The sequence below is a fragment of the Seriola aureovittata genome, chromosome 2, assembly GCF_021018895.1.
Source record: "Seriola aureovittata isolate HTS-2021-v1 ecotype China chromosome 2, ASM2101889v1, whole genome shotgun sequence".
Classification (NCBI taxonomy): Eukaryota; Metazoa; Chordata; class Actinopteri; order Carangiformes; family Carangidae; genus Seriola; species Seriola aureovittata.
In genome coordinates this window covers 25464248-25481890 of record NC_079365.1, presented here as the reverse complement: position 1 = coordinate 25481890, position 17643 = coordinate 25464248, and the positions used below count along the sequence as shown (strand labels likewise).

At 39.8% G+C, this 17643-nt stretch overlaps 1 protein-coding gene and 1 long non-coding RNA gene across 4 annotated transcripts in view; one reads left to right on the top strand and one right to left on the bottom strand.

Moving 5' to 3' along the window:
- Positions 1 to 17643, top strand: part of slc12a5a (solute carrier family 12 member 5a) — a 153737-nt gene that overhangs the window by 93497 nt on the left and 42597 nt on the right. For all 3 annotated transcript variants that reach the window (XM_056396249.1, XM_056396258.1, XM_056396266.1), the window contains exons 2-3: positions 11768 to 11868; positions 12378 to 12515. In XM_056396249.1, coding sequence (XP_056252224.1) covers positions 11768 to 11868; positions 12378 to 12515 — 239 coding nt within the window. The remainder of the gene's footprint in view (positions 1 to 11767; positions 11869 to 12377; positions 12516 to 17643) is intronic.
- On the bottom strand, positions 3540 to 9018 carry LOC130181913 (uncharacterized). The gene is made up of 3 exons (XR_008829643.1): positions 8451 to 9018; positions 5700 to 5818; positions 3540 to 5597 (listed from the first exon to the last, which is right to left on the bottom strand). It is a non-coding gene; the product is annotated as an uncharacterized LOC130181913 (long non-coding RNA).

The following is a 17643-nucleotide window of genomic DNA, read 5'->3' as shown; positions in this document are numbered from 1 at the left end:
TTTATTCCAGTCACCTACAGGACGTCAGTGATGCCAGGATTTCATCGCATTTGAGTCAATTTAGTGCCAAAATGGCTGCAGATTATCATAAATCCCATTGTTTATTCACTTACTCCCTTTTCCTTTTAATTTAATCTCTTTGTAGTTCTCACCACTCGATTTGTGGTTTCATTTTGCTCTCAGTTGAATGGTGATTCACCCGTGTCTGTCTGTGTGTGTGTGTGTGTGTGTGTGTGTGTGTGTGTGTGTGTGTTGCCTGTTGACTTTGTTATTATTCCGGAGGAGAAAGGAGTTCTGGAGAGAAGACCTAAGGGGTGAGAAAAAAAGGTCAAAAGGGATGGAAGTGTGGATGAGAAAGTGAAGAGAAGTGTGAGAGGGAAGGGACCACAGAGATGTGGTAACACACCTGAGAGGAGGTGACCAGAGAATGAAATAAATGAGGGAAGATGCTGAGAGAGAGGAGAGGAGAGGAGGACGTGCCCTCCTCCCCGCTGTCCTCTGGGCTTTGGCTAGATTGCTTTCTCTCTGACTTGGAAGTGGAGGTGGGGAAGGATGGAGAACATGGATACAGCCGGGGGGGTGTTGGTCAGCAGAGAAGACACTCAGGTGTTAATTTGCACCTCGATTCACACCTCCAGCATTCCATCAGAGAGCCAGAAAGCTGCAGACCTGGCACCTGAGATGATAGCCCTGTCACCTTCGATCAGACCTAGCGATCACATAAACCATCCCTGCCATCTATAAGACTTTGCTGCTGGCGATTGGATGCCCCCCACCTCCCACCCCCCTCTCCTCTTCTATCCCCAATGCTCTCTCACGTTCTGACTCAGCCAAGATACCTCTCTCGTCCTGTCACAGGCTACTGAACCCTCTTATAGGAGCCCCTTGTCCCAAAATGTGCCAAATGTAATAAACGTGTGATAGCGCTTGGCTCCACGTCTGGACCTGGCACCGGAGCACCAAGAAGGAAATTATGTTTCCGAGTTAAATTGGTTTCCTGGCATGTGATAAGTTGGGGTGAATTTTTAATCCATGACCTCATGAAAATATGTCACTCTCCCAGCTGCTATCGTTTCTCCTGTCCTGTCACACACCCCCCGCCCACTGCTCCCACCTGCTTCTTGCCCCTGTGTCTTTCTTGTATCTATGCGGTCCTTAAAAAACTGTGGGACACCTTCATTGCTCAACCAAATGATTAATCTATCATTTTGATAATAGATTAATTGAGTAATCTTTCAAGAAAAATGTCAAACGTGTCTGTTCCAGCTTTTCTAACGTGAGGATATGCTGCCTCTGTCTGTTTTACATCATTTTTGTATTGAATATCTTTGGGTTTTGGGCTGTTACTATGACAAAACAAGATCTGAAGACTTCACCTTGAGCTCTGGAAAACTGATGGACAGTTTTTGTTTCTTGTTGCCATTTATAGACAATTGAGTAATAAAGAAAGTAATTGGCAGATTAACCAACAATGGAAAAAACGTGCAGCCACTGTAAATTGCTACATTACTAGCAGACTACCCCTATAATCACATACAGTTTATTTGATTAGTGTGTAAGAATGTTATATAAAAATATTTTTGCAAAGTTGAATTAATCTTTAAACTGAATAGATAATGAATATTTCCATATTTACTACAAAGACCAGTCATTTACTGCATTATCAGTTCTTACACCCTTTTAGGAGAATTATCTGTAAATGAAAACAAATTTTAATGATTTGTTTTTCAATATAAAATGCAGAGGAGGTTGCAGGACTTTTTTTTCCCCCCAGCCCTGAGTAATGTCTGCAGTCCTCCTCACAAGCTGCATTTAGCCACAAACAACCTCCAATAGGAGGATAGGGCAGTCTGTATGTTGCCTGAGGGGCAAAACCCAGGGCAGAAAAATTCAAAAACCACTCACTGCTGCTCTTAAAGCATAATTGCTGTGAGTGCGCAGTAATGAAGGCCACTCAGATGAGCATATTAACATTTTAATCATCTCAGAGCTTCTCTCCACTGGCAGCTGGACAGTGAAAGAATGTTTAGACACATTTTCGAGAATGAATCAAACTGAAACTGTAAAACCCAGCGGCAGATTACGCCCTTGGTGCAACAGACTGCGTTTATCTTAAGGGCAGCGTTTACAGCCAGAAATGTTTGCTGTCCTGATATAACTTGCTTTTCTACAATGCAGCAGCCACTGTCTTCATGGCTGCCAGCTCTGTATTTCTTCTTATCTGATGTATAGAAATTCAAGACACTTTAGCAAGGGTACTGAAACGTTTTGTAATCTGTGTTTTCATGTCAATTGGAAGAAGATTCTTATCTTTCAAATATTAGCTCTAGAGATTATTGAACAGCATACTGTGATAATGTGAAAACAGAAGCAGAGGAATAAATTGAATTCTGCCGTAAAACGATAAGAGTTTATAAATAAAAAGTATCAACTCCTTATGATATACAGTAAATAAAATTCTCAATCTGCCTTTTCTCTGCATCATTTCAAGGTTGAGTCTGGCAGTCGTCACCTTCCAGCAACATGCTGCGTATCTTCCTCTGTCAAGATATTCCTCCAGTCGGCCGGTTGTCGCAGAGATTAACAAATAAAGGGAGGGATGGCTTAGTTTTATTTGTCTGTCAGTCTCCTCCTGTGTACAATCACCTTCTGTGCCTGATGTCAGATAGAGAGGGTGCTGCTGGGAAGGCGTTGCAGGGGCCTGCCATTAAACAAAAATTAATCCTGACGTGCACGGCTAGAGGCGAGGCAGCGACGGCGAGGGGAAATTGGACCAAACCTTCCATTCATCATCAGATGTCAGACATTGACAAGTGTGGAATCCCGGTCAACATGCTAAGAGCTGCTATATGCTCTCATGTACATGCACAGGCATCCTCCTGTGTCCCCGCTGCACTCAGCCAATCAGTTGCCATCAGCTCGGGAGCCAATCGGGAGCGAGGATCTGTGTCGGAGGGACTGTGTCAAAGTCGTACCCTGTGAGGCAAGGCTACATTAAAATTTATACTGAGCTGAAGCACCAGCCTGAATACTGATGAGGGTGCAGGTCCTGTCCTGCAGCACAGTGAGGGAAAAGGGCTTTTGCGTACAGTAGGTAGCCACACTTGTGTACCCTACATAAATATATATATATATATATATATATATATATATATATATAATATATATATATATATATATAAAAACACATCATGGGTGAGAGAAGCAGCAGGCTGAGAGAAGAAGAATAAAGAGAGTTAGGTAGAGGAGAGTGCGAGAGAAATACAGAGCGTGAGATCCCGTTATACAAGGCTGTTGTGTCTCTGATGTGCTGCTGGAGCCACGATAGGAGGGAAGACAGTGAGAGAATATCTATTTATGACCGTGTGTGTGGGCAGATGTGGGCATGTAACTATATGCTGTTGCTATTTTTTCCTCTGTACATTATGTGTGTGAAAACGTGTATATCTCCTGTAGATTCAGTATTAATATTTTTTAATAGTTACATTTTCACTCATTCTTGCCTTGTTATCTTGTTATACATAGATGACAACGGCTGATAGAGAACATGATCAATAATTATCTCATAACCTGGCATACATGGTATTTGCAAGTAGATGTTTGTCAGTGATTTAAACAAACTGACAAGTCTGACTTTGTGCTGAAGGAGGCAGTACATTCAGTTTCAATCAGTTTGAAAGGTTAAGCCAATTTATAGGTCAAGGGGCTGGGCAATAATTCAATATTATCATTATCTTCCATCTATTAGGATGATAAGATCACATCTTGTCATCATTTTACAAATTAGTGACTCCAAGAAACTTGTAATTAAAAACTAAATAAGTTTATGTATAATTTTATTGTACATGTTAGACTTGTTTGACCTGTTTAATGTAATACAAACAGTGGGACACAGTTAATCGCACGGAACAATGAGTTGACTATTTTAGAGCCGAAAAAAAAAATTACATTCACTGGTTTCAGCTTCTGAAATTTAAACATTTGCTTTTTTTATTTTTTGGCTTCTTCTTTGGGCAAAAACAGACATTTGAAGGTGAAAAAGAAGACACTATTTTGTAAAATTAGCCGACTAATTGAGAAAGTAATCTGTTAATGAAAATAATGGTTAGTTAATGGTTAGACAAACTTTATTGATCCCATGCAGCGGAACTTAAGTGTCACAGTGGCAGAAATACAATAACAGATGTATAGATAATAAAAAAAAAAAACACTTAAAAATGACTAAGATACAATATACATTGTAAGGATCTACTGTCCTTTATACAAATGCAGCATAAACACAAAATAAAAGGGGCAGAGAACAGAGAACAAATTAACCATTAAACCGTATTGAGACAAAATGGTCACAAATAAAGTGAGGACACAAGGAAATTTAAAATTGCAATGAAAAATTTCAAAATTTTGTATAGATTTGTCATATTTAAATGTATCATTGCTGGAAAAATATTCTTGTTAATTGATCTCAGCCATGGCAACCAGCACTGATTTAAATCTGATATTTTTTTCATTTGTTGTTATCTAAAGTTGAACTCTGCCCTTGTGGTCTGTATAATATTATATTATACTGCCTTGTAACTGGAAGCTCTCAGATTTAGGCCGGTTTTAGGCAAACCCTTTTCATTTCCAGAATCGCACATGGATATGTTTGGGTACGCGTTAATACACTGTCAGTCCTGATTTGACTGGAATTTAGATTAAAGTGACCTTAATCCTTCACCTGACTCCACCCAATATCCCCCTCGCCATGTCAGCGAGCTGAGAGGGAGAGAGGGAGAGGTAGATTGAGAGGGAGAGGGAGGGAGAGAACTATAGCATTGATTGCCGAACATGAGTTACTGTGTTTGTGTGGTGGCGTTCAGAAGAGACAACAGAATCAGTGACTGAACTCGTGACCTGCTCAGATTTTGGCGATGCACCAAGGAACAATGGCGGGGAACACAGCCAGAAAATCCAACTTTGTCACTTTTTAACTGTTTGTTTCCATCCCACTGATTCCATTTAAATTCCTCACTCTTCCGACACATTAAGCATTTCTCTCTGGATGCAAATTTAATGTGTCTGCGAGCACATGTATTCACTGTTTACTCCAGTTTGAGTCTGACTAACAGCCAAAAGCGTAGCCTATATATATATATATATTCTTCCATGCATGAAGTTGCTGTGAATACATTTTGGGCATGTATAAATAGCTTCATTTTTCAGCTGCGCAGGAGTTTGGTTATCATATTTCATGTTTTACATAAAATGGTTGAAATCCAGCCATCTCTGCCCGGACTAAGATTAATTGGCTGCAGCCGTTCTTCTTCTGCTGCACAACACTGATAGTGGGGTCTGAGCCAAACATATGCATGATCATATATAGAATTTATATATATATATATATATATATATATATATATATATATACATATATACATACATACACAAATTCTCACACACACACACCAAATCAACAAGTGGTCCTTGAGCCTCTGTTGAGTCAGCTCCTCAAGAATCAACATGTAGCACGGCTTGAAGTCAGTCCTTAGAGAGAAAGAGCAGTATGGCAGCATGACACAGAGCAGGAAGAAAGAGGGAGAGAGAAGAAGCACCACAGGCTGTAAGAGTAAAAAGAGAGAGAGAGACAGCAGTCACTGTGACTGTCGCCACCTCAACACAGAACAAGAAGGATCAATAAAACAAAGTCAAATATTTCTCACCAAGTAATCCTCCGTGGCTTCTGTTCAAAGATCTGTTGGAAAACTGTGAATTGTCCGAGTGAGAGCAGTGGACCCGGCCTCCAGTCCTTTGTAGTAAAAGTTATATTTACACTCAAACACTGGAAGTACACAGACAATAGGAATATACAGACATGAGAGAAACGCACGCACAAGTGGGACAGCAGTTAGTTTATAAGTCTGACTTCATGTGCACTGGATGTTTTTATGTTAAACACAATGTACAATCACATACTGTTTACAGTGTATTACTCATTGAAATATAATCTAAACAATAGCAACATAATTTTTTTAAATATATGTATTATCAAATTTGGTATCGCAGTCTCACGTCACTCATTCGTCAACCAGTGGAATTCAATAACAGACTAAATTAACTCAGTATTTCTCTATAGTGAAACCGGTGCCATTATAACCCCTGTTTTAGTATTGATTAATCTTTTGATTAGAGCTATAACAATAACAAAGGTCAACAACAATTTTTATTATCCATTGATAGCTTAAATCATTTTTTTCATTCATTGTAAAGTTCATGCCAGCTTCTAACTTTTCTTTATCTTGTGTGACAGTTAAAGAAATACTGCTGCTTTTTGGACTGAAGTTGTTACAGTTTACCACTATTTCCTGACATTTTATAGATTTATAGATTCATCAAGAAAATAATCTACAAATGAATCCATTATGAAAATAATCATTAGTTGCGGCGTGACTAATTTGTCAAATAATAAATTGAAGATTTAGTTTGCAAAATGTGAAAAAAGTGAAAAATCCTCATTATTTTCTAGAGCTCAAGGTGACATTTTCAAAAAGTTAATTCTTTTTCTCCCACACTTAAACATATTCAGTTAATAAAGCAGCAAATTCGTATATTTAAGAAGCTGGAGCAAGAATTGTTGATAAATATCTTCAGTGATTATGAAAATTATTTTTCTGTAGATCGACTGATTGTTTCAGCTCAGTGTCGGTGTCATCAGAGGAGCATTGTGGTAGTCGCCGTATTTGGGGGTCAATGGCCTTCCTCTGCACTGTGTCACTGTGCAAATGCAACATCTCTCCAACGCTACAAACATGCACCTTTGCAAGTCGTTTTGAACATCAAACAATCATATGATGATCACGGACAGCGCAGTAAATGTATCCATTATAGTAAAAACCCCCATTCATTGTCTTGCTTGGCACAAGAGTAACTAGGTTGTAAACCAGAGTGTATAAAGCATGAGTTTCAATATGTTCACAATAAACTGCTGCTTCAGTTAATGTCAACTACATGAAAATGAGAGACGAGTGTAGATTCCGTGTTTTTGTTTTGTTGAGGATTTAGATGATGATCACATGCTCAGTGAGCAGTAAAGCTCTGGATTTTGACCATAGATAGCGAGAGGCTTTGATAGTGAGAGCCATTGTTGGACGGATCCCACCAGATTGAAGGAGGATAAGCTGCTTGGGGGATGCGGTCGGAGCAAAAACTCTTTTGGGCTCTGTCATTTTTCCAGAAAGGGGGTATCCATCATTCTTTTGATGAGGGAGTTTTAATTATTAGACGATGGGGAGAAATGGACTGTGGAGAGATAAGTGATAGGATAGAGAAGTTCTTTCTGGGGCATTAGCCCTTCAGATATTCAACTGTGTGTGTGTGTGTGTGTGTGTGTGTGAGCTCAGATAACTTGTCCATTTGATCCCTTAACTAGTGCTCTGTTTGAGTGCATGTTAATGTGTGTGTTCCCTAAATAGCAAGTACTGCATAGGGTCGTCTGTAGTGAGACATGAGCTCTCATTCGTCATTTCCGGCCATCACTGACAGGTGCAGTGTTGCATAATGCATAGTGTTAGTTCAGGTCGAGAACTTAAGGCACACATGCATTAGCTGATTTCATTCATGCTTCAACACCACAGGCCCATTCATTCTGTTTGGCTACCAGCTGACGGGTTTTACAGCCTGGTTATTGTAACCTGACAGACGCTGTTCGCTGACACGGCTTTCTTCTCCACCCCAGCCTCCTCCTTAATGTGCTGCATTTATTCTATTGTTGAGGATTAGTTTTCCCTCACAATCCTCGTTGTTGCTTGGATTCTTTAAGAGCCTTTTTACACCAAATCTAACTGTGTGACTGTTTGTTCATGTCATGTATCGAGTTAGTTATTAAAGGTTTATTTGTCCAGAAAGTCTCACTGAGATCCCAACATCTTTCACATGAGAGAAAAAATTATATATATACAAGATCACAACAGACCGATTCAGTCATGCAAAAAAAGATCACACACAGTCGCACTAATTAAAACAATTACAAATATATGAATACAAATATTATTCAAAATATCAGTAAGTACAACTTAAACGTCCCCCAGAGGAATTCATGTATCTAACTTGATAGATATTTAAGTGTTATCAGTTATTCCAATATTCATTATGATTTGCTCTGCATATTATTTTTCAATTAACTTATTAATTGTTTAGTTGGTAAAATGTCAGGAAATACTGAAAAAGAGGCTGCAGATTATTTTTTTCCAGACACACAGTCTTACATACAAGATTCAATCTGAAATTGTATAGAACATAGAGAAGCAGCAAATCCTCACATCAGAGAGGATTGACGTACTGATTTATTGTCCATAATTTTTATACTTGTTTTATTCAGATAAAATGCCAGAGAGTAAATACAGGAAGATTGTAGGTGTTGGTTTCAGAATCAGTCCATGTTTAAATGCACACACTCGTGCAGACGCTGCATTCACCTGTTCATTTGTGTTCATGGATGTTTATCTCGTCTCTGCAGCATACAGCGAGCCTGATATTATTCTCCTGCAGGTCTTGTTTCATAGAGTCGTATCATCCTCACATGGTCTGAAGAGGCAACTAAATAATCCACGTGTTCTGAAAACCTTCTGTAGGACGCTCTCGCTTTTAACCACTGTGTGTGTTTTAACCTGCAGGTCAAAGTGAGCTCAACCTTAAGTGCAGCAGAAGCTTTTACATTTTGCGGCCAGAGACATAAGTGTGTCTCTCTCTTCCCTCTCCCTCTCTCCTGCTGCAGGTTCCCCATTTCAGGTCTGGCTGCCTCGTCTTTGTCTGTCCGAGCCCATATCTCGCTCCGTGTCACCATTCGCTCTCGCCCCATCTATCTGCGTCTCTCTCCATCTTCTCGTCCGCACCCTCATTCACTCACTTTCCATCTCTTTCCATTAACCTCTCCTCTGCCTGTTTCTGTTCTCTGCTTCTGTTCTCTGCTTCTGTGCTCTTTTCGTGCTCTGAATCTTCATGCACGGCCCCTTTTCTCAGTGTCCCTGTCTGAGTGGCCCTATTGCTCTGTCTCTGTAGAACAGTGTGCCGGCTGTTAGCAGTGCCCCGACGTCATGGCACATGGCTGCGGCATCCTGGCTATAAATAACTTGGTCTCGCGGTGCTCAGTCCAAGACAGGACCGAGAGCCAGAGGGAGAGCAATCTGCTGTCTCCCTCAAGAGATGCTCGAAGGAGAACGCGCAAATAAGACGGCGTACTCTGCGCCGCCTTCACCACCAAGACCTTCACTGCACTTGGTGAACAAAGTGATTCTGAATTTAATTATTTTTCTTGACAAGGGCAAACGTCTGGCCAGGAGGCAGTTCAAGTACTAAGGCTAATGAAAGGTTAGGGCTCTAAATAGTGAGGTGTAAAATAACAAAATCCAAATGAGGCTTGTGTGGTGGAGCGGTGGTTACAGCCTGTCTGATCTACTGCGTCAAATCAAGTCAGACTCACTCAATGTTTCTGGTTTGTCGCTGTTTTCATCATTGTACCATGTAGATTTATTTCTATTCTACACTTAATTAAGAATGTGAGAGATTATTTATTGACTTGTCTCAGTGTTGGTCACTTTCGAAGGTGTGATCGATGACAGTGAACCGATCTTTTCAGCGCTGCGTTGTTGACAGTTCCGAATTGGATGTAAGTTGCTTTCACACCTGTACATCATTTCATCTCACATTCTCTCACATAGTCACATGTATATGTGTTACCATAGTTAATAAAGGATCGTCTATAAGCTGCTCCAACAGCTCCATTATAAGACCATTATAAAGATTTAGTGGTAGTTTAAACACGTAAGGAAGGGGGACATTTTACTGTTGAATCATCAGCTTCTCAGATCTCTCTCGCTCTCTGATACAAACTGTAGTATAGTGTATATACACTGTGAGTTATCTCAGATCTAATGTGGCATTTTTATGCTGCAACTTCTTCCCACTCATCTGCTGTCATATACACTGATACCAGTATATCTACAATAAGTTAATATTGGCCAATATATCAGACCGGATTATTTTTAGTGGTTTAGCTCTAGTCAAGACCATAAAATCCTGTAGTTGGTTTCACATGCTTTCACACCACAGACATACTGCACTAGAGGTCACTCCCAGCCTAAATGATCCAAAAATAATGGGCAAATGCACCAGAGTCATAGCACTGCTTCAACACTATGTGAAAGATGAGTCAGTATTATGCTTTTCTTTTCTTTTTTTAAATAATTATACCAAAAGTCATTATGTTTACATTTTCTTATTCTCTGTCTAACAAAAAGCACACTTGCAGTGTGGATTGGATTTGCACTGGCAAGTGTTTTGCTAGATTACAGAACGCAAAGTCATTCACACAAAAGAACAAGAATGAAGAACAAGATTGCTGAGCCTTTCTTCAATCTGCTTCCTAGGAGATTCTTCCCTGTAAACAAACATATCTGCACCAGAAATACGAAGGTGAACAGATGAGGCAGCCCAAACTGACCAGCTGCACTTTTTATAGCTTCCTTACATCAGCCACTAAAGTGAAGCTGCAGCTCTCTCGTTTGTACTAACCATTACAACCATTACAACTTCTGGATTCTCCACATACACAGAGCCTCCACAAGTATCTCATTTACGTAGAAGCCCAATTCAGCCATTGTAATTCTGGCGACGATTTCTTTTCCTCAATGTGTGTGTTGCAATGAGCACCTGTGGTTTAAAAAAGGATTAAAGGTCCAAAACTTCCAACTTCTTGTTAATCCTAACTAAGGGAACTAGTTACTGCTTTTGACAATTACTCAACACTTCCTGTGTCTACGTCACAATAAAGAAGTTTATTTGCTGGAAGGCTTTAATAAAAAAAAAAAACTAAATAAAAGTGCCTCAGAAAGTTTTGCATTATAAGCATGTTAACATCCAAGGTCGGCTCATTTTCTCTTTTCTCTCACTTGTGTCCTTGTGTTTTCATGCTCACTTTTGTTTCATTAACTCTTTATGCTTAATTAATTTAAATTGTCAAAAAAAAAAAAAAATAATAATAATTTCCACATATGGTTGTAGTTGAACATTGACATTGTAAAAATGGATCGACCAAAGTCTGGTGCTGTTTGTGATCTATTTTCAAATCAATGAGCTTGTCAGTCATCTTGTAGGATTTCCAATCAATAAATCTCCCAAGAGTTGGATGCTGTCCTACAGAAATAGTTTGTTTTGGAGATGTGCCCTGTGTCTTCGACTGTGAACTTGTGGGCAGATGCTCCTCGATGGAGGCGTGATGCCTGCAGCAAGCTGTCACCTAAATAACATCACGTTGTTTCTACTGTTGTGTGTTTTGAGGGTAAAAAGCTGCCGTGTGTTTGAACATTTCTTATTATTTTCTCTGCGTTAGCGCTCAGACTTGTGATCTGGTTTGTCAGTGTAGCGACAAACTGATTGAGATCTTCCAGTTTTGCTTTCTTCCCATGGCCATATGGAATATATAGCACGGCACATATTGTGAACGCACACTCCATTAGCTTTGGTTCTGTTTCTCTGCATTTCTGTGGGCGCTTTATGGAGACGACAAGCCTCCCCCTCCTTTTCTGGCAGAGCTCCTCTTGCTCGAGCCTTGTGCATGTGTGTCTCTTTGCTTAAACAATCAATAAATTACTTAATGAATAAACACTTCAAAAGTTAATCTGTTCGTTAAATTGGTTGTTAGCCCATGAAAAGGTTATTGTAACACGACTCCTGCTGCATGCTCTGCTTTATTTCAGTGCAGTCTAAAAGTGAAGTGTGTGTGTGTTTCTTCCAGGCGACAGTAACCCCAAGGAGAGCAGCCCCTTCATCAACAGCAGTGATGCTGCCGCAGAGAAGAGCCAGCAGTATGACGGCAAGAACATGGCCTTGTTTGAGGTACAGTCCGATATTCTACACACACACACACACACACACACACAAACAAACACACACACTGGTTTGTTAACAGTTATGATAGTAAGAAACAGGATACACTCATTCTCACAATTCAGTGATTGAATTGGGGCTCTGACACTGATTAATGAGGATAATTACTGTGTGAAGGGCATGTGGGGACCTCAGGTTAATGCAAGCAAATCTCTCACTGCTTCAGGAGAGAACTTCAACAAAGCAATTTGCCACAGATCTACACCAGTGTATTTACATTTTGTTCTCAGAGGGATTTCTAGAATAAACAAGAAAAATTAAACAAAATCAGTCAATGAACATTTTAGTGTGTAAGCTCTTTGTTTTTTGGGGGTTGTGGGTTGGAATTAGCAAAAAAGTACCTGATATTTTTACTGATCTTCTGTGGCCTGATGAAACACTCTGACATGCCGAGGGGGTTAAAATCAAAGATGAAAACACTGACTCCAGCCTTCCTGCCGGTGTTTGTCTCTCTGCAGGAGGAGATGGACACCAGCCCCATGGTGTCGTCTCTTCTCAGCAGCCTGGCCAACTACTCCAACCTGCCCCAAGGCAGCAAGGAGCACGAGGAGGCCGAGAACAACGAGGCCGAGTCATCGCGCAAGAAACCCGTCAAGGTATTTAACAGAAATATAACGAGCGTCACCGAACATATATTTATGCATTCATGCTTGCAAATATACTGTATTTAGGAATATGGTATACTAAAGTTAACACAGTCTAACTCACAGTACATAGATTTAGTTAATACTCATCTGTTTGTTTACCAGAAAATAAATCTTGGCTGCATGAGGATGTACGATCATGTGACACTGACCATCTCGCTTTAATAAAAAAATTAAAAAAGTTAGTATTTCTTCTAAAAATCAGTAAAAAAAAAAAAAATAAATAAATAAAACATAGCTCTAAATGTTTTGCAATAAACAAAAAAACATTAACGGGGTTTCTGGAGTCATTGTATAAGCATTATATGGTTGTGGATTATAATGCATGTAGCTGCTAAAGTGTTTATCATCTATTTGTAAAAACATTTAAATATTCTTAAGCTGCTTTTAACCACGTTTAATGGGATATGCACGGTATGCTGCAGTTTCCATGTTGCTGCAGTAACACAGCTCAGAGTAATGATGTTACCAGCTACAGTGTAATAATAATGATGAAATGATAGTTTAAGCTGTCGGCACAAAAAGAGCAGGTTTTCCAGTCCTGAAAAAAATGTTTCCTTCTTAAACAAATTATTAAAATCAGCTTACACCAGTCTGACGCTGTGTGCGTAGGTGCATCACTGTTGCTGCCGTAATCTTGTTTATGGTGTGCGCTGGAAAACTTGTTCACCTGAGAAAGGTTGTTATGTTTGTTGCCAAGCGTTGGTCGTTAAGTGTTACCAAATATAGATTTATAGATTTCCATTAGATTACATCACAAATCCTTTTTTTTTATTGTTTTGTTAACACACTCACTGGAGAGCCAGAAAAACTCCAGCGGTTTAGAACTTGTCAGTCATTCTTTGTTGATATTATAAATCCCCTGCTTGTGTTACTGGATTGCATCTTAAATGCCACTCACTAATGACTTCCTTCCACATCATCCCTTGGTATTTTCTGCTGTTGGGTGTTGAGATGCCAGCAGGAAGGAGTTTACTGTTTTTTTTTTCCTCAGCACTTGATCGACAGAGAGGCAGCTACATTATTAATCCTGTGGGAAATGGTGATTTTAGCCGCACAGCGAGCTGTAATACAGCAAAGCTGAAATGAGAAGAGACGCTGATGACGATGATGATGATGCAAATAATGAAAGACATTATGCGAAGTTATTTTGGAAGACTGATTCACATGTTAACATATTTCACGCTCACTTTTAAAATCACTCCTTTCCTTTCTTCTTGTGCGGTTTTGCTTTCACTCAGGTCTTCCTCCTTCCTCACCTTGAAGCAAATCACTGATGATGACCTTGGATGCCAGAGTATCTATCTGATACACTGTCCTCTTTATCCACTGTGAATCCAGATGAGTCCTGTAGATAAACAGTAGATCCTCAGGGGAAAAAAAAACATTTGATACCGACAGTGGAGATAAGGTTCATAAGTACAATTGACCTCATGAATGTAGTGATTTCTGCATGTGTACCTCTCTTACACAAAATACTGTGGCGAAATCAGCATCATCTAAAGGAAACAGAAAGTCAAAGTGCATAAAAATGGAAGAATCAATTTTTGACAAAAAAATTAATTAAGTAAATCTCATCCCAAGGTCCACTTGGTTTTTCTGTAGATTTCAGCCACATCGTATCGTCAGGTTGAGTTTGCTCATTTGTCTTGGAGATGTTTTTAATTTTTGTCATTGTGAGCATTGCTAGGATGTTGATGTTAACATTCAGCTCAAAGTATCGTTGCTCTCAAGTCTGCCCCACAGGGCCGCCAGCTGTAAACTGGATTTATAGTCCATCCAAACTGCATATCAGATTGTCGTATAGTGTCAGACACCTCCCGACACCTTTCCAACATCAGATGGGGGTAGGTGGGTGGGAGTCTGTCTGTAACTTCCTGAGACAGATGAGCCGACATTCAAACCCACGTCATGCTGTCATTGGCCAGCTGCATGGAGGTGAGAGAGGAGTCAGGCGTTGCTCTTCTCTTACTAGCTCTTTTTCCCATTCATTACACAACAATTTATAATTAATAATAACATAAGTCAACTAATGTTGTCTCTTATCACATATTTTATTCTACTAGAGTCAGCACGTTAACCAGCTAGACCCGGCCCGTCTTGTCACTTATGTAATACATATTTCTTTTTGCTTCTGGTGATATCTAGAAAAACAGACAGTATATTTTCCAGAAACACCTTCTCAGTTTATGAAGATAATCACAGTTTTCACTGGAACAACTTTATACCGAAGAAATACATGAAAACTGTTCTGTGGATTATCAAGAGTAATAGGGACACTGTTTCTGAAGGCAAATGTAATTTGGTTGACCAAACCTTCGAACACGTTTTAAAGCTCTTTCTATTATGTCCTGATTGTACAAAAAAAAAATGCAGGTATCAGCTTTAACCAGCAACTGTGCCTGTGGGAATCAGTCCAACATGTCTTCTCTTTGTTTGCTAGTTGCACAGTCCTGCATTATTCCAGCTCTCCCAGTTGTCCCAGACGTAAGGTGTATTTGTCTGGCTCAGTCCCCAGCTCAGCTAACCCTGGGAGCAGGTCTAATCTCCCCCCTGTCACCTCAACCCCTTCAATATACGTTAATTAGTCTGCATGCTACACCAAGCTGCTGCTTCTCCAATCAGCAGCACATTCCACAGGCAATCTCTCCATCGCCATGAGAGGCTTTTCATTAAGGCAGCCTGTGGCGTTTTATCGCTCACACAACGACCCCTCTCCCTCCCCCTATCGCCTTCCTTCTATTTCTCACTCCACTCCCTCTCCCTCTTCCTCACTCTCCATCTCCTTCATCATCGGTCCCTCGAGTGAGGGAGTAAGTGAGTTGTGAGAGAGGCAGAGCAAAGCAGCAGGCTTTCTTTGTCGCAGTGTGAAAGCCAAGATTAGAGATTTGGTTGGCGTGTGACATGAGGGAGCAGTCTGGAGGTCGCACAGGTCAAGATGGAAACCAGTCACTGCTAATCTGCCGTCGATTTTCTCTTCTCTGACTTATTCCTTTAACACATGAAGGGAAGGCACCTTTTAAACTCAGGTGATTCAAAGTGTTTCAGAACAACATTTAAAGCTTTATAACACTGAATCAAATGATTTCTTTTATGTGAAAGGGGTTGCTCATGATGAACGCACTGAGAATTATCTGATTCTGCATTTTCCCGCCAGCTCTGCTCAGCACTTCAGCATCTTTCAGCTCATTGTTTTGTTTTTTCAGCCCTGAGCTCTACTGTTTTAGTTCACCCTCACCACTTTCATCAGCACTGTTTCTAGCAAAATCCACTCAACAAAGGTGACTAGCTGGTGAACATAGTGGGAGCATGTAGCTGCTAAAGAACCAGGTTTTTGGTGGAAACCAAAACAAAGCTAAAAAACAAATAGTGAATATTGGACTTAAGATTTGCCGGGTGGACAGAAACTTGTCTCCAAATAAATGATTTTGTTTCTCTGTAGCTGCTGGATTTGAAAATAGGCAACTCTTTGCTGACACAATCAGCAAATCAATAAGCTGACAATATGTCAGTGCAGGTTTAGAAAAAACAGTGAAGAGGAAAATGAAATGAAATACAAATAAAACAAAAAATAATACATAAGAAATACAATTGTCCCAAATGCAATAGGAGAAATAAAAGTGCAGTAGTTTCTATTCAAGATTTGAAAGCGGCGAACATGGGGACGCATTCAAGATCATCAAGAAGTCGGTTCCATCTGTGTGCAGCATCGTCATGTTCGGTTCCAACAAGAGTCACGGGTTCTGCCGTGTTTATATTCTTCATCGTGAGGAATATATTTAGGCTCTGGGTCGTAGTGTTTTGTAAAGTAAGCAGCACTTTAAAATCTGTTCCATAACTAAATGGAAGCCAGTGTAATGGTTTAAAAACAGGAGTCGCGTTCAGTTCCCCTGGTTCTTATTAGAAGCCAGCGTCCTGACTGCGCTGCAGTTGTCTAATGATCTTTATGGGAGGACGAGACGAGAGACCTTTGCAATAGACAAAATTAGCTTCTCTAAATCTCTAATTCTTGCTTTTGGGTCTAAAAAAAATGCCAAGAGTTTTACCTTGGCCTTTCATCTCAGTAATTACTTTGACTCTTTCCTCGTTGCCAAATACAGTGATTTATGTCTTCATTCACTGTGTTTAATATCATATGTAATACCTTCCAGTGGCAGTGTGCAAAATGACAACATATGAAAACTGATGGTCAGTTTGAAGTAGCTTCATATGTTTTGTTTATCCAATAAAATCCAACTTAACATATACTGTACTATATTTGCTCTATGATATCTTGCAAATCAACCAAACTAAACACAATACAAACCATGAACCTCTCTACTTTTATTCAAGTCATTTTCTGGACAACTGCTCTCACCGAGAATTACAGGAACATAATTCCATACGCTCCCTGCCTCTGCTTTTTGCAGGGCAATGTTCCCTCACATAAACGTTGTTTCCTTTCTGGGTGTTTTATGATCCCCGCTCTTAGCGCTGCACCCCCCCCCCCCCCCCATCGCATCCCTCCCTCCCCCTCTCATTAAACCGGTGCATCGGATCAGTATTCCCATCAGCAGCCTTCTGAAGGATGTATCCTGATTAATGTCAGTTCATGTTATATATCACAGCAGCGAGCATGTGAGTTCATCGTGCTGCTAAACAGAAATATCACAGCTTATAGCCGTTTAGCAAAGACACCAGGCTAACAGGCTTAGTGGAGGTATTTGTTCTATGTAGGACTCCAATTATTATTATTGTTAGTAATCTGCTGATTATTTTTTATAATTATCAATTAACCACTTAGTGTATGAAACGTCAATCATCTTTATTTGTCTGGTTTCGTCCCAAAACCAAAGATTCAGTTTTAAATGACGTGAAGAAGGAAAAACAGCAAATACAATCTGAGAAACTTGAACCAACATTTTCTTTGTCATTTCCATTTGAACAATGACTGAAATTATTAACTAACCATCAAAATAGTTCCGGATTCTTTTTTCTATCAATCAATCAATTGATTAATTAGTTGATTAATCTTGTTTTTTCTCATTCAAGATAAATTATGTCACCATTTGCATAAAACCATCAAAGTTTTATGCAAATG